The 24,466-nt window shown below is 47.5% G+C and overlaps 1 protein-coding gene across 4 annotated transcripts in view; it reads left to right on the forward strand.

Moving 5' to 3' along the window:
• Positions 1–197: 197 nt before the first annotated feature.
• The window catches only part of Ttc13 (tetratricopeptide repeat domain 13), a 63,305-nt gene continuing 39,036 nt past the window's right edge, over positions 198–24,466 (forward strand). For 2 of the 4 annotated variants that reach the window (XM_069998160.1, XM_069998161.1), the window contains exons 1-4: positions 198–399; positions 5,303–5,397; positions 10,228–10,303; positions 14,621–14,691. In XM_069998160.1, coding sequence (XP_069854261.1) covers positions 198–399; positions 5,303–5,397; positions 10,228–10,303; positions 14,621–14,691 — 444 coding nt within the window. Of the gene's footprint in view, positions 400–5,302; positions 5,398–10,227; positions 10,304–14,620; positions 14,692–22,886; positions 22,953–24,260; positions 24,354–24,466 lie in introns of those variants that run through there. The other 2 variants (XM_069998159.1, XM_069998162.1) reach the window with 2 other exon arrangements.

The raw sequence follows: 24,466 nt of genomic DNA on the forward strand, positions 1-24,466 counted from the left end.
TCCGGTCCCTGCCGGAAGCCGCCCCCGGCCGGAAGCAGGCGCGCACGGCCCGCCGGGCCTCGCAGTCCGCGGGCCAAGCCCGCGCTCGCGGCCGGCGCCGCGCGGACTACGACTCCCGGCGGGCGAAGTCCCCGGCTCCGCTCACCGCCCCGCCCGGCGGGCTCGCGCTCGCGCCCGCGCCTGCGCCGTGCGCGAAGATGGCACCTGCGGGCCGCGGCGGCGGCGGTAGGAGCGGCGCGGGCGCCGGGCCGCTGCGCTGGCTGCTGCTGGGCGCCGTGGCCTGCGCGCGGGCCTCCGAGCACCTCCCGCCGCTGTCGCTGCTCAAGCCCGAGGCGCCGGCGGCCGGCGGTGGCTGCGCGCAGCCCGGAGACTGGGCGGACCAGTATCCGGCCGAGTGCGGTGAGCGGGGCGGGGGCCGGCGGGGAGGTGAGCGGGGCCGGGGCTGGCGGGGAGGTGAGAGGGGGCTGTGAGCGGGGCCGGGGCCGGAGCTGGGACCGGAGGGGAGCGTGGAGCCGGCGGCAAGGGCTGCGGGCGGGTAGTGCGGAGCGGCGGCTGGGGCTGCGGGCAGGGAGCGTGGAGCGGGCGACCCCGGGCGCCTCCGGCCTCCCGCTGCCTGCCCGGCAGCCCGGACCCCGCCGGCCCCGGTCCTCACGGTCCTCACGGGGGAAGGCCGGCCGGCCCGCGCCTCAGGCCCGGGAGCGGTGCGTGGCAGTGGCGCGGGCTCTGTTGGGAAGGCCGGCCGGGCCATCCAGCCACCTCCTCCCCCCCCCCCCCCGGGTCCCTTGGCCTGGGCCTCATCCCTCAGCTCGCACCTGGCGGCGGTTCTTTATGTTTAGTGGAGGTGAGACGTGAGGATTCCCGCAGTGTTCGCGGAGGAAAGGCTCACGCCGACCTCGTCACTGCCGCCCACGTGGGGAGGCCGCATCCCCCCCCCTCACGCAGGCAGCGCTCCCCCTCCGCAGGCAGCGCCCCCCCTCCGCAGGCAGCACCCCCCCCCCCCCACGCAGGCAGCTCTCCGCACCCTGCAGGCAGCGCCCCCTCCGCAGGCAACGTCCCCCCCTCACGCAGGCAGTGCCCCCCTCACGCAGGCAGTGCCCCTGTCACGCAGGCAATGACCCCCCCCCGCCAATGCCTTCCTCCCCTCCCCCGAAGGCTGCGCTCCCTGCTTTGTGCGTGGCCTTGGCTGTGGGCAGTGAAGGTGACTGGCCAGCGCCACCCTCCAAATGCGGTCCCTGCCCCAATGTCACCTGTACCCCCCGCCGGCGGACCTCTGTCCGCAGCATCGTCTCCTGTGAATGGAGGACTTCACCCTAGTCCCTTCGGGTCTCACTTCACTCACAGGATGCCATGAAGGGAGACCAGAACCTGATTTGGCCGTGAGCCTAGCGCAGTCCTAAGCCCTCCCCGTTGGTGGCCTTGAGGGCTCGGCTGTCAGAAAGGCCACGGACACCTCCCTGGATGACAGCACTTCTCACACATGAGGAAACTGATGTGCAGCGAAACCACAGGCTCCCAGGATCCCAGCCGAGGAGGAGAAGTCCAGATGGCTTTTGTCTCCAGCAGTTCTGGGGTGTCAGGATCATCCAGTATTAGGAAGACTGTCTTGTGTTAGTGTCCACCAGGTCTTGAGAGGGAGTTTCTCATCAAGTAGGCACCTGAAGGAGACTTTCTGTCCTCCCTGCCTCCTCATGGAGGAGTGCATGATATTCTCTGCTTTCAAGAAAGAACACTGTGAAGCTTTGCGTGTGTACTGTGCTTAGATACTTTAGTTTTTACTTTGTGTGTCCTCGTTGAAATGCTGGTCTTAGTTGGGAGTTTAAAGTAAACCTGCAGATTAGTTACAGGGGTCTCCAGACCTGGCCTGGTAGCATGCTCACTAGCTGCCCATGGCACTGAGGAGACGTCCCCAAGGTTCCCACTGTTTCCTGCTGTTTCCTGTAGCTTTGCTGGTTTATTATGTGACAAGAGTGTCTCTGTTGTAGAAGTAGTTCTTGCCTTTCTCCTCATCCTGGGCAGTTATGGAGGGACCAGGCTGTATGAAGCCTGCCCCAGTCCTCTGTTCTCAGAGGAAGGGACAAACTTGGGGTGTACAGTAATGGTGACATGGCCCGAGGGAAGGCTGGTGGTGTGCATCTGCAGCCCCCTTTGGAGAGCCAAGTGGTCTGAGTCATCCAGGGTCCAGAATTGATGAACTTTTCAGTCAGGTGAATGAGATCTCATTGTCACTTGATTGACTTCTTCATATAAGGGCAGAGCCAGAGCCAAGGGCAAACAGAGCCACACAGGAACTTTGCAGGATGCTTCATGAAGCTGCCGAGGACAGAGAGCTACATGGAAGCCTGCACAGGCTCTGATGAGCAGAAGGCACGGTCTCCCTGGCAGCCCCCACCCCTGTTGATTGCAGGGGCACATACATAGCTGCTGGGGGAGCCCGTCTGTCTGAAGGTTGTCCTGTGGCACAGGCACAGTGCCACCCAGTGGAGTCCTGGTCCAAGGAACAGCCTCACTCAGATCCACACTGCACACGTGTACCCTGGGTCTCAACCTCTGCCTCGCTCAGATCCACACTGCACACCAGCCTTGGCCTCTCCCAGATCCACAGTGTGCACAAGTGTGCCCTGGGTCTCAGCCTCAGCCTTGCTCAAATCCACATTGCACAAGTGTGCCCTGGGTCTCAGCCTCACTCAGATCCACGCTGCACACCAGCCTTGGCCTTGTTCAGATCCACACTGTGCACAAGTGTGCCCCATGTCTCAGCCTCACTTAGATCCACACTACACAAACCTCAGCCTCGCTCTGATCTACACTACACACAAGTGTGCCCCGTGTCTCAGCCTCGCTCAGATCCATGCTGCACACAAGTGTGCCCCATGTCTCAGCCTCGCTCAGATCCATGCTGCACACAAGTGTGCCTCAGGTCTCTGCCTAAGCCTCATTCAGATCCACTGCCACACACAAGTGCGCCCTGGGTCTCAGTCTTAGGATCCTCTATTCTCCCACAGAGAAAATACCCTTACTCTTAGAAAAAAAGTGAGCACTGTATTGTATGTACTTTTAGAATAAAAGTTTTAAAAATTATTACTGTGGTCTTGCTTTCAGTTTGTAGTGTGGGAGGAAATAATGGTGTGTTTTTGCCCATGTTCTCCACTGGCTTCCATGCATTCTGTTGATGCTGAAATGGGTCTTGAGTTTACCTCCATTTCTTCCGAGAGGTTGCTGAGGTGAGGTTATCCCACCGGGAAGAAAGCCCAGATCTGAGCCTGGCCTCAGAAATATTGACATATTATTAGCATGATTTCTACTAACATGACAAAAGCCTACACCCATAAACTTTATTTTTTGGAAGCCATGTTTTTAAATAATGTCTGGATTTTGAGATTTGACTATGTATTAGGGTGTTTAACTGATCCTAATATCTTGGATTGTAGAACTAAAATTTATTTGTGTGCCTGCCTGATGCTATTGCATTGTAGATGGTGGTGGTAGATATTGGAGCCTGTGTCTTGTAGCTATAGGTGGTGGTAGGTGTTGGAGCCCGTGTCTTGTAGATGTAGGTGGTGGTAGGTGTTGGAGCCTGTGTCTTGTAGATGGTGGTTGTAGATAGTGTTGGAGCTGATGTCCTGAAGAGGAAACAAATCCATAAAGATGGGCCTGTGTTGTCTGCCTTGAATGAAGTTGAGAAAGGGGCAAGGTGGTAGGGGTTAATATCAGGGAGCTATTCAATAAGGTAGCCAAGGAGACCTCTAGTAAGAAGGCATTTAATCTCTGAACATGTGATTTGGGGGTATCTTTTTGGCCAGTCCTGAGGCTTAAACTCAGGGCCTGGGCCCTGTCCCTGAGTTGTTTTTGCTCAAGGCTAGCATTCTACCACTTGAGCCACAGCGCCACTTCTGGGTTTTTCTGTGTATGTGGTACTGAGGAATTGAACCCAGGGCTTCATGCATGCTAGGCAAGCACTCTACCACTGAGCCACATTCCCAGCCCAATTTGGGGGTATCTTACACCTATCTTAATTAGACTCCTGCAGGTAAGGTCCAGGCTGTTTATGACTTGTCCATTAAAAAAGAGTTTCTGTTCCTGTTCTTCCTCCCAAAGCTAAACCGCAATTCACCCATTCATCCACTCATTCAAACTGTAATAAGCATACTAATTGTATTGTGTGTTCTTTCTCTCTCTTTCTCTCTCTCCCTCCCTTCTTCCCTCCCTCCCTCCTTTCTTATCTTTTCTGAGATAGTGATTCTGTCTTTAACTTGTTTAGGAATTGCTATTCTGGTTCCGTAGTGACTGTACCATTTTATATTCCTATGAGCAAGTTTTCCATTTTCTCCACATCTCTACCAGACTTGTTTCTTTTTCTTTTTTCTTAGTTAATTCCTTAATTAATGTATTATTAGTGTGAGTGTGTGTATGTGTGTTGGTACTGAGGGATGAGGTGAGGGCCTAGTTCTATTACTCAGCTTTTTACTCATGACTGACACCCCTAGAACTACAACTTCCCCTCAGCTCTTTTGTTGGTTTAAGTTTAAGCTAGAGTATTGCAGACTTTTCTGCTCCATTGCCTTTGAGCTATGATTCTCCTAACCCTACCTCCTGAGAAGTTAGGGTTAGAGGCATGAGCCGCCAACACCCAGTTCCTCCCTTCTCCTTTCTCCTTTTACTCCTTTTTTCTTGTCACCATATTGGGTATGAGGAGGCTGTCTTTATGACTTAATTCACATTTCTCGTGTAATGATGTAGAGTCATTTTGTATGCTCAGTGTCCATTTGTGGATCTTTAGAGTTGAATTGCCCATTTTTGAACTGGTTGTCTTGTTTAGTTGTCTGAATTGTTCATATACTCTATACAACACTTACTGCAAGCCATACACTTCTTAGTGTATGTCTTCTAATATTGGATCTCCCTGGCTTGGGATTTTGTGTGTGTGTGTGTGTGTGTGTGTGTGTGTGTGTGCATGCGTGCATGCGCGCACACGTATACATGTACATGCTAACTAAGGTGAAGGCTGTCAGATAAGCAACATCTACCTGGAAGAAGCGGCACCCCCCCCCCCCTTCTACCCCGTGTGATTACATGGTGCTGAACCTGCGCAGGTTCTGTAGCCACAGGGAGATCACAGCTTGCCTGACCCTCACCTCACTGTCCAGGGTAGGCAAAAGACGGTCACTAGTGAGTGTGCAGGATGTGTGCACACAGTTTTAGTGTTTCTTACACTTCTTTATTGTGGTTTTGCGTTGCTAACATTTCAGTATATAGTTAGACACTTAATTTATGATGGGACTAACATAGGCTGTTTGTTTTTCAGAGTCTTCCTTTTTGAACTTCCATGAGTCTGACTGTGAACCTAAAGGATCCCCTTCCTGTGACTCCTTGCTTTCTCTCAACACTGAAAAAATTCTGGTATGTATCCTCTCTCCACCCCTCCTTTTCCTGTGTGCACCACTGTGTGCGTGCCAAAGGCAGAGATGGCCTCACGCTGATTAGGAGTCGGGCAGAAGATAAGGATCGGTCATCCAATATTTGGTCAGTTGCTATGACTTAGGAGTTCTATAGTTGGTCATTTTGGATCTTTGACTTTAGGCTGGAAGGAGTACAGGAGAAGTCATAACCAGAGCTTATTTTTAGGGGTCTGAATTTGCAGATATTATCTTATTTTTCCAGCTTTTTTTTTTTTCTGCCTATCCTGGGGCTTGAACTCAAGGCTGAGTGCTGTCCCTGAACCTCTTTATGCTCAAGGCTAGTGTTCTACCACTTGAGCCACAGTACCACTTCCAGCTTTTTTGAATAGTTTATTGGAGACGAGTCTCACAGGAACTTTTCAGCCTGGGCTGGCTTTGAACCTCAATTCTCAGATCTCAGCCTCCTGAGTAGCTAGGATCTTTTGTAGCTTTTTTTTTTTTTTTTTTTTTTAGTGTTAACTGCTCTGTAAAGGAACTCCTTCACTTGGGGGCTGAGGGCCTGGCACCGGCTTGTTCTTGTGAGCACACCTGCCATGTGTCTGCTTGTCGTGTTGATGTGTTTTCCTCTGGCCTGTGGCCTTTTGCTCACACCTAACTGAAGCAGAGCTCTTGTGTGCCCAGGGCTAATGCTGCTCACCATGCCTATCCTCTTGATATTTCCATAGATATTGCTTACAGTTTTCTTGACAGTACTCACTGATCTTCAGAGCTTTGCCTTTCCTGTTGGAACTGTTGAAGGTGCTTACAAGTTGCAAACAAGAGAAAGACCCACTGGTTTTTCCAGGCTCACTGCCTAGCAGTCAGCTGGATTATGTGCACAAACTTTTGCATTAGATGTCCTAAATCACTACAGGTGTTCAAGCAGAAACTAGATAACCCTGCAGTTAGATTCTCAGGAGTTCTGAGGGCCCTTCTCCTTGGTAGTGATTTAAGTGGTTCCTTGGGTCACGTTTCCTGTTTCAGAGAGTACTACTGGGCTGAGTGTCGTGGTGCATTCCTGTAATTCTAGCACTCAGGAGGCTGAGGCAGGACAATCAGGAATTTGAGGCCAGCCTGGGCTACATAGCTTGGGATCCGTCTTGGCTGTGTGGCAAGAACCTTTTTAAAATGTAAATGGATGAATGAATGAATGAGTGAATGAATGAATGAAAGAATGAGTGAACAAAAAAAAAGTGAACTATTGACATGTGGTGTGGCCCTGTGCCACCATATGGCACTAGTAGGTGGCACTGGTCAGTGCTGCACCTTGAGGAAGGCTGATGGGCTCCGTCCAGGCAGGCTGCAGGGGGAGCTTCTAACCATGGGGGTGGCCTGGAAGTGGGACACGTAGATGTTTGTCAGCTTTCTGGAGGGGATGGAGTAACACGTGAGCTTCCTGGGATGGGCACTCTCTGCCTTGTGTCCTCCCATTTGTGGCTTGTGTTTTGATCTGAGCTAGCTCACTCTTGACCTATTTGCAAACCGGTACCACTCTTATTAGAACATTAACTTTGGATTGTGAATGGCAGTACTTTGTAACTTACTGTTTGGATCCCTGAGACCAGGTGGGCCGCGGTGGCCGGCCTTCTTCGTGCTGCCTGCATACACATTAGCCAGAAGAGGGCCTGCTGAGTCATTCCTCCGCTGCCCGCCCATGGACTCCTGTCCTGCAGCTCTCAGAAAAGAAGAATCCACAGATGGCTGGCCACTTGGTTCTGTCCTCTAAATTCAGAGTGTCATTTTCAGGGAAATGGTCCTAGAGCAAATGATGTTAAGTGAGGTAAGCCAGGCTCAGAAAGACAAACAGCACAAGCTTACTCTCACTTATGGATGTTATATCTAAAATACAACTAGGCATGATTACAGGGCTCTATGCATGTACACACAAACAAAAATTGGCTAAAGGAAGTATACCAAGGGAAAGAATCTGAAAGTGGCTTCTCCCTGACCCAGCTTTTTTTTTTTTTTTTTTGGTCCGGTCGTGGGGCCTGAACTCTAGGCCTGGGTGCTGTCCCTCAGCTCTTCAGCTCAAGGCTAACGCTTTACCACTTGAGCCACAGTGCCACTTCTAGCTTTTTTTTCTTTTTGCTTATGTGGTGCTGAGGAATCGAACCCAGGGCCTCAGGCATGCAAGGCAAGCGCTCTACCACTGAGCCACCTTCCCAGCCCCTGACCCAGCTTTTCTTGAATACGAGTGTAGTTAGTGTGAATCTTGAACTAGCCTGCTGACTCCGGTAGGGAGTTTGGACTTCACTGTGTTGTGTCAACTTCCAGCTGACACTCAGAGGTTCTGGTGCGATGGCAGACTTGTGTCATCAGACCTAACTTCTCCAAGACATGCTGGAGCCGCCACCGTGTTACAGACAGATGCAGTATGAGAACTACATCTGAACCCTGCCAGCGACTCTACCTTGCTATCCTAGTTCCCTTTTGGGTTTTTTAGCTTTCCGTGTGTCCGTGGGGTTTCATTGGAGCCCAGCCTGCTGCAGCTTTGGAACAGTCCTGTTCATGACTTGCTACGCTTTATTCAGTAGGATGTCTTGTTGCTTTGTCCTTTATGCCATCTTCTCTGTCCAGCTTGCACTTTGTGCTTCTGAAATATGTTTAGAGTTTAAAACCCAGTATTTTGCCAGGTGTGGTGGCATATTCCTGTAATCTTGGGTACTTAAGAGGTAAGAGGCAGCTATACAGACAAAAGCCTAATAGCCAAAACATACAAGGAGCAAGGAGCTAAGAGACTTACCCACTCCCCAATTAATAACTTAATAAATAAGAAAGATAGCTAAATAGAGACTTCTTAGAAGTAAGAATGGCAAATAAACACTTGAGTAAATGCTCAACACCCTGGCCATAAAAGAAATGCAAATCAAAACCATGTTGTGATTCCATCTCACCCCAGGAAGATTGGCTGTCATCAAGAATTTGTACAACAAATGCTGGCAGGGATACAGAGGGATAAAGAAACTCCCACTGCTGGTGGGAATGTGAACTAGTACAACCACTCTGGACAGCAGTCTGAAGGTTCCTCAAAAACTAAGCATAGCTGGGTGCAGGTGGCACACGTCTGTGATCCTAGCTACTCGAGAGGCTGCGATTTGAGGGTCACGGTTCGAAGCCAACCCAGGCAGAAAAGTCCATGAGACTCTTATCGCCAATAAATTGCACTGTCGCTCAAAGTGGTAAAGCACTTGCCTTGAGTGAAAAAGCTGAGAGACAATGCCCGGGTCCTGAGTTCAAGCCCCATGACCAACCAAAAAACTCACAAAACATAGAACTTTCCTATGATCCAGTTGTACCAGAGCATTACAAGCCAAGATACTGTAAAGACACCTGTACATCCATGTTCACTGCTGAACTATTCACAATAGCCAAGATAAGGAAACAGCCCAGGATGCCCTGTAACAGATGAGTGGATAGTTACACACAATAGAATTTGACACAGCCATCAGAAAGAATAATATGTCATTTTCAGGGAAATGGTCCTAGAGCAAATGATGTTAAGTGAGGTAAGCCAGGCTCAGAGAGACAAACAGCACAAGCTTACTCTCATTTATGGATGTTATATCTAAAATATAACTAGGCATGATTACAGGGCTCTATGCATGTACACACAAACAAAAATTGGCTAGAGGAAGGATACCAAGGGAAAGAATCTGAAAGTGTAATTCCTAAACCACTGAAGGTACCTTCTATCAAATGGATGCCAGGAAGTAGAAACATGTTTTGAGGGTGTGAAGAGGGGCACAAGAGTGGAGGGAGGGAGGGTGAGCAAATGCAGTCACAGAATTCAGTGTACACCATGTGAAAAATGAGCCGTGCCTTGGTGGGTAGGGGTAAAAGGGGAGATGGAAAAAGGACGGAAGGTTGATATGGACTAAGAAGCACTGCGCTCATAACCTGACTCCTGGAGTTGTGGCCTCTTGTACAACTCCTTAGTAACAACAATGAAAAAGAGGCTGAGGAAGGATCACAGGTTTTTAAAAATACATTCACTTTGGCAAATACTAGTTCATATGATCAGAGGCACAGAGCATTGCACCCTGGTGTTCCTCCCCTAAGAATATCCTTTTGGCTCAGTAGGATCACAAGTTTGAGATCAGCCTGGGCAAGTTAGTGAGACCCACTCCCCTATCATTAATATGACTTAAAGCAGATATTTTCTTGCTTTCATTTAAGCAAAATGTAACTTTAAAAATTTAAATACAGATTTTGGGCTGAGAAGTTGGCTTAGGGGCAGAGTGCTTGCCTAGCATGCATGAAGCCCTGGGTTCGATTCCTCAGTACCACATAAACAGAAAAGGCCAGAAGTGGTGTTGTTGCTCAAGTGGTAGAGTGATTAGCCTTGAGCAAAAGAAGCTCAGGGACAGTGCCCAGGCCTGAGTTCAAGCCCTAGGACTGGCAATGAGTAAATAAATGAATAGATTTTTAAATGCAGATTTTTAAATACATGCTTTTCCTTCATTAGTCAAGGTTATGAGTGTGTGAAAGAACATGTTTGAAGCCAGGCAATTGTGGCTTGGGCCTGTACATATAGCTACTCAGGAGGCTGAGGATTGTAGTTTGAAGATAGTTTGGGCAGAAAAGTTTATGAAATTCTTAGTTCCAATTAACCAGTAAAAGGTAGAAGTAGAGGTGTGGCTCAAGTGGTAGAGTACCAGCCTTGAATGGAAAGAAAAGAAGTCAGGTGAGAGCATGAGGCCGCATTCTAGCGTCAGTACCGCACAAAAACAAAAGAGTTATAAACACATGCTTTACTCTTTTTTCTTTTCTTTCTTTTTTTTTTTTTTTCCAGAGCCAGGCCAAGTCTATTGCAGAGCAAAAGAGATTCCCATTTGCTACTGATAATGACAGCACAAATGAAGAGTTAGGTAAGATTTGAATCTGGGAATGTTCTTGTAGTGTGTCTAGGGCTTGTGCTCAGATGTGATCAGGGAGGCAGGGAGGAGAGGGGACAGAACATGGACCTTTTGGATCTTGCCCAGGAAGTGGCTTGGACGGATGGTCAGTAAGGGCTTTGAGCCCTGCCTGCTGTGGAGATGGATGCTGGCTGTTATGGTCCCTGAGCAGTTTCCACTCCTCAGTGGCAAAGCATAAAGCAGCAAGTGCAGAGTCAAGCCACAGAACTGATGTGTGTGTGTGTGTGTGTGTGTGTGTGTGTGTGTGTGTGTGTGTACGCACGTGTACACACAAGCTTGTGTGCACACACACACCAGCCAGTACTGGAGCTTGAATTTAGGGCCTTAGGCTCTCACATTTAGGCCAGTACTGGAGTCACACCACCACTTCTGCCTTTTTGCTGGCTAACTGGAGATGGGAATCTCACTTTCTTGCCTGGGCTGGCTTTGAACCATGATTCTCAGATCCTCGTCTCTGAATAGCTAGGATTATAGGTCTGAGCCACCAATGCCTTAGCTGCTTCAGTCTTCTTTGTGATAAAATAGCCAAGGTGGGTACATAACTACTGGGCCTGCATGCAAAAGTGAATCCAGATGTGCACAGGAGCTTTGAGGTTGATCTGTTCATGGCCCATTTATTTTTATTTTATTTTATGTTTTGTCTATCATGGGCCTGAACTTTGGGCCTGGGCGCTGTCCCTGAGCTCTTCAGCTCAAGGCTAACACTTCACCAGTTGAACCACAGTGCCACTTCCAGCTTTTTCTGCTTATGTGGCGCTGAGGAATCAAACCCAGGGCCTCATGCATGCAGCGCATGCACTCTACCACTGAGCCCTTGTGGCCCATTTAAACACAGTCTGGCTCCTGAGTCGGGATCCTCCTGTGTCTGGGGAGCTTCCCGTGTCTGGGGCCCCCTGTGTCTGGGGCCTCTCATGTTGGGGGCCCCCCGCATTGGGAGCATGCTGGCCAGGGCTGTGTTACCCAATGAGGCCACTCTTGCAGACCATACTTGATGAGCAGACAGCCTGTGCACAGGTGACTGCAGGGATTTTTGCTTCCTCATTTGACCATTATGGTAATGGATATGCTGTTTGTTGGCCCTGAGCCCTGCTTGCATCCTCTCCTTCCCATTAGTGCAGAGGAGAGCTGACATTTTGAAAGCACATGTCACCTCTCTTTGTTGTTGTTGTTGTTTTTTTGTCAGTCATGGGGGCTAAACTAGGCCTGGGCGCTGCCCCTCAGCTCTTCAGCTCAAGGCTAACACTCTACCACTTGAGCCACAGCACCACTTCCGACTTTTTCTGCTTATGTGGTGCTGAGGAATTGAACCCAGGGCCTCATGCATGTGAGGCAAGCACTCTACCACTGAGCCACCTTCCCAGCCCCACATATCACTTCTCAGTGGTGGTCTTTGGGGAGTGTGGCAGAGCTTCATGAGGTCTTGGGAAGGCTATAGCAGTGCATTGGATTTGGTTTTTCCTGAAGTCTTTGGAGCCTGTCCAGCCTTCTGGTGGTTAAATAATTATATGTGCCTGGTCTGTTGTGTTCTCATGAAGAGTCCTGGTAGGCTGGGAGTAGCGTGGGTCCTGAGTTGGTTTAGGATCTTGTGTCACAGAGATTTTTAATTGCAAAAACATCTTTCAGCCAGGCACGGTTTTACCCACCCCTATAATTGCTGTTACTTGAGAGGCAGAGATCAAGAGGATTGCAGTGTGAAGTTCAGGAAACATATGCACAAAAATAGAAGCCCCTGTCTAAAAAATAATAGAGCAAAAAGAACTCAAGTAGCAGAGTGGAGGTTCTGAGTTCAAAGCCAAATACTGATAAATCAGTCTGACAATCACTGCCAACATAATTTGTTACCAGGAGATTTGAGTGGCTGGTTAGTGGAGATTTCTGTCAGAATTACAGTTACTGTAGTTTTTCCTTTATATCTTTGAATTTTATAGAACTTAGATCACATAGTTGTCTGATATTTGGATTAGCGTCTTCTAACATTTTGTTTTCTCAAAAAATGTTTACTTTTAGATGGAAAGATTTGAGAATGTCATTTGATGTTTAGTAGAATTTAATAGCCAAGTTATGGCTATTTAAAGATTTAAGTATGTGCCTAAAGCACAAAAATTTCACTGTTGGTTTTTATACTTTCCTTTATTTGGTCAACAGATATGACTGATTGTAGGAAGATAAATAAGAAATTTGAGCAGTTTAGATCTGACAGGAATTTTGAGAGAGTATGAGACTTGAACTCAGGGCCTTGCCCTTGCTAGGTACACAGCACTTTTTGCTTTGGCTGTTTTTCTAAAAGGTCTTAGGTTTATGCCAGGCTGTCAGCATCACTGTTCTTCTTATGTCCTGTTGAACAGCTGTGCTCACAGACACACTGGCATACCAGCATTTACCAGCTGAGGTCAGGTCTCGTCCAGGTTGGCTAATGCCAACCTGCAGTCCCCCTGAGTAGCTAGGATGATAGGCATGCACCATCTAGCCCAGCCTGAACTGTCTTAAGTTTTTCTACTGATTGGATTGGAGGCATGGCACAGGTGGTAGAGTGCCAGCCAGTGGGCAGAAGCAAGTGTCAGATAATGTGTTCCAGTCCTGCAGACAAAAGAAAGACAGAAAGACAGACATTTCTACTGGCTTGTTAAGCAAGAGTCAGAGAGTCAGATGTGACTGGTTTCTGTGAGTGCATGACTGGCCAGAACTGGAGCCCACCTCCTCCAGTGTCCCATTGACTCCTGCATTCAGGTGTCTGTGTTCATCCTTGCTCCTTTGATTGGCCCCTGTACGTGTGTCTGGGCCAGCGTCGGTGTCTGGCACACAATGTCTGTCCTAGTGGAGCCGGGAGGACTAGCCTAGGCCAGCGTCGGCAGTGTGCCTGCGGCTCCTGCTTCATTCCTTGTTCGCAGGGAGGTTACAGCTGTCCCCTGCTCCCTCAGAAGCTCACCTGTACCTAGCAGAGCAGGAGAGCAGGTGGTGGTGGTTCTTCTGTTGCTGTCACTGCTGTTCTCACGATGTCCCTGTGCGGGTGTTTGATGGGATTGTTTTCCACGTGAACCTTGGGGAGGAACAGACCTTATTTGAAGAGGGCTTCCAAAGCTTTTCTATTTTGATACCCATTAAAAAAAAACACCTTTATTTTATCAGGTTACTTATAAAGGTATTCTAAATTACTTCCTGCATTTGGTGATCTACTGCTTGTAGTGTTTTTTTTTTCGTTTTTTTTTTTGGGTCTGGTCGTGGGGCCTGAACTCTGGGTCTGGGCGCTGTCCCTCAGCTCTTCAGCTCAAGGCTAGCACTCTACCACTTGAGCCAGAATGCCACTTCCGGCTTTTTTCTTTTTGCTTATGTGGTGCTGAGGAATCGAACCCAGGGCCTCATGCATGCAAGGCAAGCGCTCTTCCACTGAGCCACTTCCCAGCCCTGCTTGTAGTGTTTTTTATGGCTTTTACCATCAGGGAATGCAAGCTGTTAATGCCAGTGGATGTGATAGGTACCCAGCCACTGGATATAGAATTATAGCTATCATAACAGTAGAGGTTTTTTTTTTTACATTTTTTTATTTTTAGCAAAGAAATGTGATCAAAATAGTCATGTGGAGTTAAGGATAAAATGTTTTTCAGGAACTTTAGGGAACTGAAGCCTAGAATATTCTGATGTATTGGTTTTTATTAGAGGGATGAGCTTTGTCAGATTTTTACCAAGTTGTAAGATTTTATGGTTCCTGTTCTCAAATGGCACTTTCCTAAACAAGTCATCTTTAGTGCCTCTTTTGGGTTGTGTTTTGAATAGAAAAAAATTAGAAAAAGGCAGTGGTTGCATTGCTGAATTGGCCACAGCTCACCATTGCGTCAGGGCATATTCATTTGACCTCTCATTTCTGTTCTTGCTAGGTAATTGACTCACAGGAATTGGGAATTGTGGTATTTCTCACAGTTTCTTACAATACCACAATTGTGGTATTGTGGGTATTTCTCAATGTCATGTAGACATCATTCAAGCCCATCACCAGTTCTTGAAATAGAGACCAGAGAGATCCAGAGGTTCTCGGGGACCTGCGGGTGATGAGCTCAGGAAGAGTTCAGTGCTTGTGGCAGGCAGATGTTTACAGTGGACAGCAGGTGCTGGCTGGGTGGTGAGGGAGAGTTCAGTGACATCTCTTTTTCTTTCACTGCCTCCCAGTTCTCTTTAACTGTGTCTAGTTCTTGGAGATACCACAAAGGTTTGTTAGTGATTCTTGTTTAGACCTCTTCCTTCTTCCCTCTAATATTTTTGTGTTTTGTTGCACAGCTATTGCTTATGTGTTGATTGGCAGTGGTCTCTATGATGAAGCAATACGACATTTTTCAACAATGCTTCAGGTAATGTTTCTTCTCCATTGTGTAATTTCAAGTATATAATCATGGCAAAAACGGGGACTTGCACCCATCTGAGGATGTAGGAGGGGGAAGGGAGCGCGGCACTGGTGGGGTGCAGGGCGTGCAGGGTTGTGTTGTTTTAGGAGAAGAGGTTCCATCTCCAGAGGTCACATGATGCTCCCCGCCTGCAGGCAGTGGGCGTGCACCCACCTGCAATGGTGATGAGACTGTGGCTTTGTCACTCTCCTCTGCAATGGAGCCTCCACTGGGTGTGGCGACACTGCAGTGCTGAATTCCCGCTCTTCCCTGACAGGATTGGCAGGCGGACTCAGTTTCTCCTCATGGGTTGGCTCCTTTCTGAACACGTGATTGTGGGATTCCTCAGTGGAAGGATCAGCCTCTGTGGACTGGTGGCCATGTGGAAGTCCACTTAAGAGAGAAGGAAAGCGAGTGCTTTACTTACATTTTCTGTCTGGGATGCAGGGAATGCTTCTCCTTTCCTCCTGTCTCTCTCTTACATTATCTTCTTACAGTATACTAAAATAAGTCCTTGCTGAAACTTTAGAAAGCGGGAGGGAGTAGAGGCGAAAATGCAAGCCTGCTATGGTGATGCATGACTGTAATCCCAGCAGGAGGGAGTCTGAAGTAGAAGCATGGTAAGTTCAAGGCCAGCCTGTCTCAAACATAACAAGGCCCTGTCTCAGAAAACAAAACAAAAACAAAAAAAGCATAGCAAGACCTTGTCTTGGAAAAGAATGAACAAATGGAAAAAAGAGAAAGAGAGGGGTGGAGAAAGAGGAGAAGGCGGGGTAACCTGTAAGTGTGCCTGTCTGTACCTGTTAGGAGGAAACCTAACGCAGCGTGATGTTGAAGGCCTACTGCCCCTGTGGCAGAAGCCACGTTTGCTTTAGGGGTCCACAATTTGTCCATGCTGGTGTGTCTGCCCAGAGCACTTCAGTGATGAAGACATGGGATTTGTGTGTGTGTGTTTAAACTCAGGGCCTCACACTCTTGCCCGATATTCTTTTTATAGCCTGAGTCTTGACCACTGGGGGCATGCTGCCAGTCCAGCATTTTGCTGATTAATTGTAGATAGTGTCTGTGAGACTTTTCTGCCTGGGCTGGCTTTGGACTTTGATTTGCAGGGCACACCTGTATTTTAGAATTAATCAAGTTTGAACCCACTTTTGCTTTCTACCATATTATTTAACCTAATAGAGTATGGGTATAATAATAATGACTTTTAAATGCCACAGGGCACTTGGTGCCCAGTGTGTGGTGCAGAGTAGTGGCTCAGAACCATCCTAGCACATACATGAGACCCAATAATCCAGAAGATTTAATTTAAAAAAATTAATCTTGAAAGTTTAGCTCTGCTTTCTTTTTTAAGGACTGTACTATAATTCTTCAATAAATTGATATTTTCAGTCATTACTTTGAGGTCCTCAGAGCAAATGGGGGGGGTGGCATTTAATTTGGAACGGTCTCCCTCTGTAGCACTTAAATTACAAAGGCAGAAGTGCCTTTTTGTTACACTGCAGTGGGCCCAGGCTCGACACATTTGTAGGAGCAGGTATCAGTTAAGTCATGGTACTGATAGATGTAATGCATCGCCATTTATTCACCATCTTGTACACACGTTGTTGTTAAGGAGAAAAATTCAATAAGGGATGTCCTAGCTAGGCCTGGCAGTGTCCGCCTGTGATTAGCGCTCTGGGAGGCTGAGGCAGGTTCAGGAGTCCACGGCCAGCCAGCCTGCATAGCAAGACCCTGACTCAAAAAAGAACTCCCAGGTCTCCTTTAACATTTTCAAACTTTTATTTTGTGTGTATTACCTTTTGATGTTCTAGCTGTATCGTAGCTACCCTTAACGTGTTTGCTATATATCTTGTATTCTTCAGTACACGGAATGTTTTTCACTATTTCCATATGACTTGGATCTCAGTAGCTCTGGGCTGTGCCTCTCTGTTGCCCATTTAGCGCCGTGGGACACGCTTCTCTTGCCATTGCATTCTGAAACTTCCTTAGTTTCTCTTTCTGTACAAAGGTAGTACTGTGCTGACATTGGACACAGGATCGTCACCAATCAGAGTACATGGGTTGTAAGGTTGGACTGCTTTGCCCAGTGAAGGCAGAGATCACTTCAAGGTTAATTGAAAAGAAAGGTCCTTTGTATTGTGTTGTAGCAAGAGAGCTTTCCCACTGCTGCTTTTCTTGTCGAATCTTTTGGTACTTCTCAGCCGTTTCCCTATCGTGTTGCATAAGGAAAATCATGTTTGTGTGTGACAACAGGGTGAGCAGGGGTAGAGGTGGGGCGTCTGCATAGAAGTAGAAACAATTTGTCACACTTTATTTATAGTGTATGGTTATAAGACATAGAAAATATAGTCAATAATAAGTGCTACTTTCTTTTTTAAAAAATTAATAAGAAGCTTCTCCTTTATTCTGGGTAAATTTGTGTGTGCATGTATGTGCCTGTGCCTGTACTGGAGCTTGAACTCAGGGCCTCATGCTCTCACTTGGCTTTTTACTTCAAGGCTGAGACTACCTGCCACTTGAGCCACACACCCACTTTTGGCTTTTTGCTAGTTAGTTAGAGATAAGAGTCTCATGGGGTTTCCTGCCTGGGCTGACTTGGTGCCCCAGTTCTTGGTCTGAACTTTTCTGAGTAGCAAGGATACAGGTGTGAGCCACTGGAATCCATCTGGCTCTGGATAAACAGTTGCTGTTTTCTTTTCTTTTTTCTTTTTGTCGGTCGTGGGGCTTGAACTCTGGGCTTGGGCGCTGTCCTTTAGCTCTTCAGCTCAAGGCAAGCACTAGTGGTTTAGTGGAGATAAGAGTTTAACGGACTTTCCTGTCCGGCTGGCTTTGAACTGCAATCCTCAGATCTCAGCCTCCTGAGTAGCTAGGATTACAGGAGTGAGCCACCGGTGTCCCACACAGTTGCTGTTTTCTTTAAATCCCTGTAGCCAGTATCCTGAAGGTGCTGTGCCAGCAGGTGGCAGCCAGTGGCCAAAGAGCTGTCAGTGCTCCTCTTGACCCAACCTGTTCACAGTGGCACGATCTAAGTCGTGAAAACATCTCAAACTACATCTGGAAAGTGTGATTACTCTACAAAACCAATGGCTTCTCCTGTCTTTTACTAGCAAGTGCAGTTTAAATTTCCTGCAGCGATGACGGTGATTTTTCTTACCCGTGTGATAGTTCGTCCCATCCTCAGGCATGTGTAGGAATCTCTCTGCTGCTGTTCACTCTAAGTCATCACTGGAGAAGTGTTTGTGTCAGTGCCAATACTAGTGTAGCAGGACCTCCAGACATGCAACGGAGCACCTGTAGCATATGTGCAGAGTGATAACGGTGCCCCCCACACTTGTGGTTTTCTTGAGTTCATATATTTCATCATATTCTTCCTCCCGGAAAACCTGGGCTACGTCCAGCACGAAGCCACGAGCAGACGAAAGCTGATAAGTGGGACTAGGTGGGGCTTGGGTTTTATTATTTATTTGTGTGTGTTCATGCATGTGCATGTGTGTATGAGCCTGTGTATGTACATGCACGTGTGAGTGTGTGCCTATATGAGCCTGTGCATGCAAGTTAAGTATGTGTGTGTACATGTGTGTGTAATTGTGTATGTGTTGTGAGTGTGCGTGTATGTGAATTGGAAGCATATGAGTGTGTGTGTGTGTGTGTGTGTGTGCGCGCTCACACACACAGTTACTGACGGGGGGCTAGGACTTGACCAAGGCACTGTGGCCACATCTCCAGTCTGGAATTTTGCCCTTAATGGGAGATTCGAGTTTTATATACTACCTGATCAGATAGCTGGGATTACACGTATAAGCCACTTCACTGCACCCGGTTATTAGACACCAACTGTGGGATTGCAGTCTACATATGAAAGCTACTTAAAGCTCAGGTATACTATATGTTGCAGAGCTTGTCTGCCTCTGTTGTCTTGGCTGCACCATCAAGGTGTGCCGTAATGACGTATCGCCCTCTGAGGTGGTCCCCAATCCCCGGCGGTCTCATCTGCCCCTGTGACACTCCTCAGCAGTGCCCTGATGTCACTTGGATGGTGTCCGTGCAGCACATCAGTGTTCTTGGTTATCATCTGTGGTGCTAGTCCTGTACTGCTTTGTTCTATGCAGGGTTGGTAAGAGGGAGCCTCAATTAACGAAAGAAGTTTGCTTCTTTATGTAAGCAGATGTTAGGAAGTGTTGCAAACACTGCTGCTGAGGTAGAATTTAATCTGCATCCACTGCTCACACTGTATTTAATCCACACTATTGAATCCATGTGCACTGCTCGTGCACTGTATTTAATCCGCATGCACTACTCAAGCACTGTATTTAATCAGAGCGCACTGCTCGCACACTGTATTTAACCACATGCACTGCTCATGCACCGTATTTAATCCATATGCACTGTTCACACATTGTATTTAATCCTCACACTGTATTTAATCCACATGCACTGTTCATGCACTGTATTTAATCCATATGTACTGCTCATGCATTGTATTTAATCTGCATGCCCTGCTCACACATTGTTTAATCTGCATGCACTGCACACACTAATCCACATGCACTGCATACACTATTTAACCCACACGCACTGCTCACACACTGTATTTAATTCTCATGCACTGTATTTAATCTGTGTGCACTGCTCACACACTGTATTTAATCCACATTCACTGCTCACTATTGAATCCATGCGCACTGCTCGTGCACTGCATTTAATCTGCGTGCACTGCTCATGCACTGTATTTAATCTGCACGCACTGCTTGCGCACTGTATTTAACCACATGCACTGCTCACGCACTGTATTTAATCCATGTGAACTGCTCACACACTGTATTTAATCTTTATTGTGCTGTTCACTGATACTTGATTTGACTCTGCACATAGGGATATTTCTTAGCCAAAATACTTAGTTCATGGCAGAAAAATTATTTCTGTGCAGTTTAACTGAACGAGTAATAGCATGGATAAATACTAGACTTCTCTTGGGAATTCAGGTGTGTGAGTGGACAAGCCTATCGCTGTGGCCTGAATTCACATCAGCCAAGGAAACTCAAGAACCAGACACTAGTTTTCACTTCATTCATTTAAAAATCAGACTTTTTATAGGATGTATATCTTTCTAGGCTGAATTACTTAAAAATAGTTTGAAAAATTAATAATCTAATTCTAACTGATTTTTAGAAATACATGTTTTTATTTGAAAATTAAGCAGTAATTTAAAACTATTTCATAAGTGAAAGCTTTGATTTATTAATTTCCAAAACTAATGATAAAACACATAAAGAAGTAATTTTTAAAAACTTACCGTAAAGGTGATGTACAGAGGGGTTAGTTACATAAGTAAGATAACAATGAGTACATTTCCTTTTTTTGGGGGGTCCGGTCATGGGGCCTGAACTCTGGGTCTGGGTGCTGTCCCTCAGCTCTTCAGCTAGCACTCTACCACTTGAGCCAGAGTGCCACTTGCAGCTTTTTTCTTTCTGCTTATGTGGTGCTGAGGAATTGAACCCAGGGCCTCAGGCATGCAAGGCAAGCGCTCTACCACTGAGCCACCTTCCCAGCCCCAATGAGTACATTTCTTTTTGACGTTTTACCCCCTCCTTCCTTTTCTCCTGCTTTCCCTCCCCCTACCTCTGCTTTCCCCCAAGTTGTGAGGTTCATTTCCAACATAATGTCTAGTGATTATTGCTGTTGCATTGTTTCACCCTTTGCCCCACCATTTCTGTGATTGCTCTTCTTTTCCCCAAATAAGATAAGCTTATGTTGTATATAAGGGTACCAAAATCAAAAACAGTGACCACAGGTAATAAACCAGAGGGGGAAAAAAATGAAAGAAATGGGCTGGGAAGGTGGCTTAGTGGTAGAGTGCTTGCCTTGCATGCATGAGGCCCTGGGTTTGATGCCTCAGCACCACATAAGCAAAAAAAGAAAAAAAAATGAAAGAAAAAAGAAATATCTGCAAACAATATACTAAAAAAAAAAAACCTCTTCTTTCAATTAGCATCATTTTAAATTTTTTATTATTATAATTTTTTTTTTCAGTCATGGGTCTTGAACTCTGAGCCTGGGTGCTGTCTCTTTAGCTCAAGGATAGCACTCTACCACTTGAGCCACCGTGCCAGGGGGCCTGGCCTAGGACCAGGGAAGTGCGCCTCCAATCTTGCACCTGTGATAAGCTTTCAAGTAGCTGCTTTTTTAAATGGCTTCAATCATTGGATTGCTGTGATGGCGTTACGTCATCATAGCTGGAAGCCCCGGAGCCGTGGTTGGCCATGGACCTATTGTGCCACAACCTTACCTGTCTCCCTGCAAGTTGCCTTGTTTGTGACTACACCCTAGTTTCTGGCTACATCTCCTGTTCACCTTCCCTTTGAATGGCCCAGGCTCAGACTGAAGCCTGGTGCCCCTTCATCGTCACTGTAGCTTCTCTTGCTGCCCACATTTGGTCAGTGTGTGCCAGCCCGGGCCAGGCTCTGAGAGACTGTTCCAGTGGACAGCCTGCAAGCACACAGTCATGGTGTCATAAGAGGCTCACCCTGGTGGGGCAGGCTGTGTGCATGTGGGTGTGGGTGTAGAGCTCAGGGTTCTGTGCCGACCTCCTTCCCACTCCCCACACCCCGCTCCACTTGCCTTCTGACTCTGTCACCCAGCTCCAAAGTGGTCATTCTCCACTCCAGCCACACCTAATGCACCATCCTCCATGGGTGATGTACCCAGCTGTCCCTGGTCCGTCCTGTCACACCTGTACACATGTGTGGGTGATGCACACACACAGCTGTTTCCTGGTTTGTCCTGCCACGCCCACTCTGGTTGGAGGTGCACATAGCCAGCTGCACGGTGGCTGCACATCAGGTGTGGTGTTAATATAAGATGTCGATGCAGTGTTGTGGCAGGCAGACTAGAGGCAGCTGCACCTGGCTCTTGGGAGCTGTGTATTTGCTGCTATGGCAGCATGACAACATGTGGGCTTTTCATGGTTGGCTTTTTCAAGGCTCCAGGGGTCAGATTGGGCTGAGCTCCTGTAATCTCTCCTGTAAGCCAGTCTGCATTCTGAGCCCTGAGCATCCGTGAGCCAGCTGCCCAGTCAACATGACTTGTCTTCATTCTGCTTAAGTAGCCCTTCAGGAATGTAAATGCAGCCAGGTGCTGGTGGCTGACACCTGTCATCCTAGCTACTTAAGAGGCTGAAATCTGAGGATCTCAGCTTAAAGGCATCCGGACAGAAAAGTCCCCATTAGGCTCTTTAGTAAATTACCCGCAAAAGCCAGAGTGGCTCAAGTGGTAGAACACTAGCCTTGAGCACAAAGAGGCTCAGGCATAGCACCCAAACCCTGAGTTCAAGTCCAAGGACTGGCAAAAAAAAAAAAAAAAAATGTAACGGCACGTGTCCTCTCTTACTTTTCCCACTTGCTCCTCACCAGTGTCTACACCCTGCAGATTTGAATCTGAGCGGCGACTTCGTCTCTCAAGGGCTCAGTCCAGCACAGCTGTATAGTAAAACTTCACTCAGTGTGAAGCCTGCTGGGAGCTTACAGCAAAAGGCTCTGAAGAGAGAGAGAAGTGGCAGATAGGGTACATGTGTGTGTCTCATCTCTTAAGGAAGAAGGGAAGCCTGGGGGAGGGACTCGTCGGCAGGGAGGGAAGACGTGTTGTTTCCTAGATTGGACAAATAGTGAGAGAGCGTGCACCAGATGTGGACAGGCCTTGTGTTCAATTCTGACCTCCCTAGCAGCGGTACAGCACACCGGTTTCTGCTCTTTCATGGGTGTACAGGGCACACACGCCCTTCACTCACATCGTGGGGGCCCAGCCCCCACCCCCACCCCCTCTGCCCTGCGATGTGTGCTGATGAGCCTGAGGTGGAGAGGTGTGGGTTGATGAGCCCGAGGTGGGGAGGATTGCTTCCTGAGCATGAACTAGAGAGCTGCCCAGTACTGTGGTGCTGAGGCCCTTCCTTTCTCCATTATATCATTCTTTCGGTGAGGGTCTCACCACACCTTGCTCAGGTGGGCTTTATATTGACAGACTTCCGGCTGGGGACGAACTAACAAGTTGCACTAGCAAAGAAGTACAGCCGTTGTTTGTGGCACTAATGAGCTTTAATCAGAACCTGATGCTTTTGTTTTGTTTTGCTTATGGTTTTTGACGTGTTTCTGTTTTGGTCTGACTAGGCGGAGCCTGATCTGGTTAGTGCAATTTATGGCCGAGGGATGGCCTATGGAAAGAAGGGACTACATGTGAGTATGTACAGCTGCGCGTGCCAAACTGCTTGCAGTTCACTGAGCTCTGATGGGACACCCGTGAGGAGAGGAGATAGTATCTCCCCAGGGCCCAAGGGCTAGCAAGTGGTGGACAGGGTTATACCCAGAGCTTCTGATGCCATCTTGGTGAACTAGACACAGGTAAAGACAAGCCTAAGGCCTGACTGCACTGGTGAAATGTAGACTAGACCAGACCAGACACCGACTGGAATTCTTATCACAACCATTACTGACTGAATGAAAAGTCATGCACTTTTTTCAGTGTGTAATTTATTTTTATTTGCTATATTGTATGCATTTTTTCAGGAAGGTGTTAAGACCTTCGTAGCTGTAATCAAATCATCTCATTTCTCTGAGGAAGGCAGAAGGAAGGTCACAAAAAGTACTTTCTATGGAAACAAAGCCACCGAGATGTAAGCACTTTGCCAAGGCTATAGCAAATGAAAGGGCCCTCCAGCTCCAGGTGTTGAGTGGTCAGTTGTTTCCAACATCTCCTTTCCTTTTGTCTTATCACTTACTAAAGTCGTCATGAAACTGCTTCAGGGCAGCCATCACCTTCATAACTTCCATTAAGAGCATTAAAGTCTGACAGCACAGTATTATTTTAGTTAAAACTTATTTGAATGTTAAAATGTAGTGAGCTGGTGTGGCTTGTTGGGAAAATTTATATTATCCTTATTTACTTGTGTGATACGGATGATGAGGAAAAGCCAGCACTGGGGATGGTGGATACTGTGGGTTGGAAGTCCTTGAGTAAACTGAAAGAGAAAAGTGGCTGCCTTCTGATCGTCACACCTTCTAAAGCATTATACCCTGCCATGTGATTGGTGTCTCTCTACCAGAAAGCTGCCTGTGCACTCTGAATGCAGTGGTAACATGCCAGTGCTAGGGAGAACTCCCAAGACCTATCAGGTGCAGGTTATGATTGGGCTTCACACAGCCCTTGCTGTTCCATGCTATCCCTGGCCGGCATCATCCCATGGACTAGAGTCCAGACATCCATGCCACGTGGGTTGGTTGTGCATATTCTGGTAAGATCCTCTGCTGGTGGCATTTAGTGTGGGCAGCCAGGTCCAGCATGCCGTTCATTGGAGGGTAGAGAGTTGAATGGGTTAGTGACTACTATCACAACTTACCAAACCTGGCACTTTTTACCCAGAAATGAAGTTCACATTTCCTTCTAAACAGTTATATCATGACTAAATTTTCAGTTTTTTTCTGAAGCTCTTTTTCATCTGGTTTTAAGTAGCAGTCTGTCTTACACTGAGCTAATACCTTTTCAAGGACATTAAGAATGCTGAGCTTGCTCTGTTTGAACTGAGCCGAGTAATTGCCTTGGAACCAGACCGCCCAGAGGTATTTGAGAAGCGAGCAGAAGTGAGTGTGGTTTTCTTTTTCCCTCTCTCATTATCGGATTTATAAATTTAGAATTTTTTCCTGTTATTTTCTGATTTTATCACTTTTAAGTTTTAAGTTTTAATGCTTCCGTA

Source organism: Dipodomys merriami, unplaced genomic scaffold, assembly GCF_024711535.1.
Source record: "Dipodomys merriami isolate MVZ:Mamm:240054 unplaced genomic scaffold, mDipMer1.0.p SCAF_51, whole genome shotgun sequence".
NCBI classification, from domain to species: Eukaryota; Metazoa; Chordata; class Mammalia; order Rodentia; family Heteromyidae; genus Dipodomys; species Dipodomys merriami.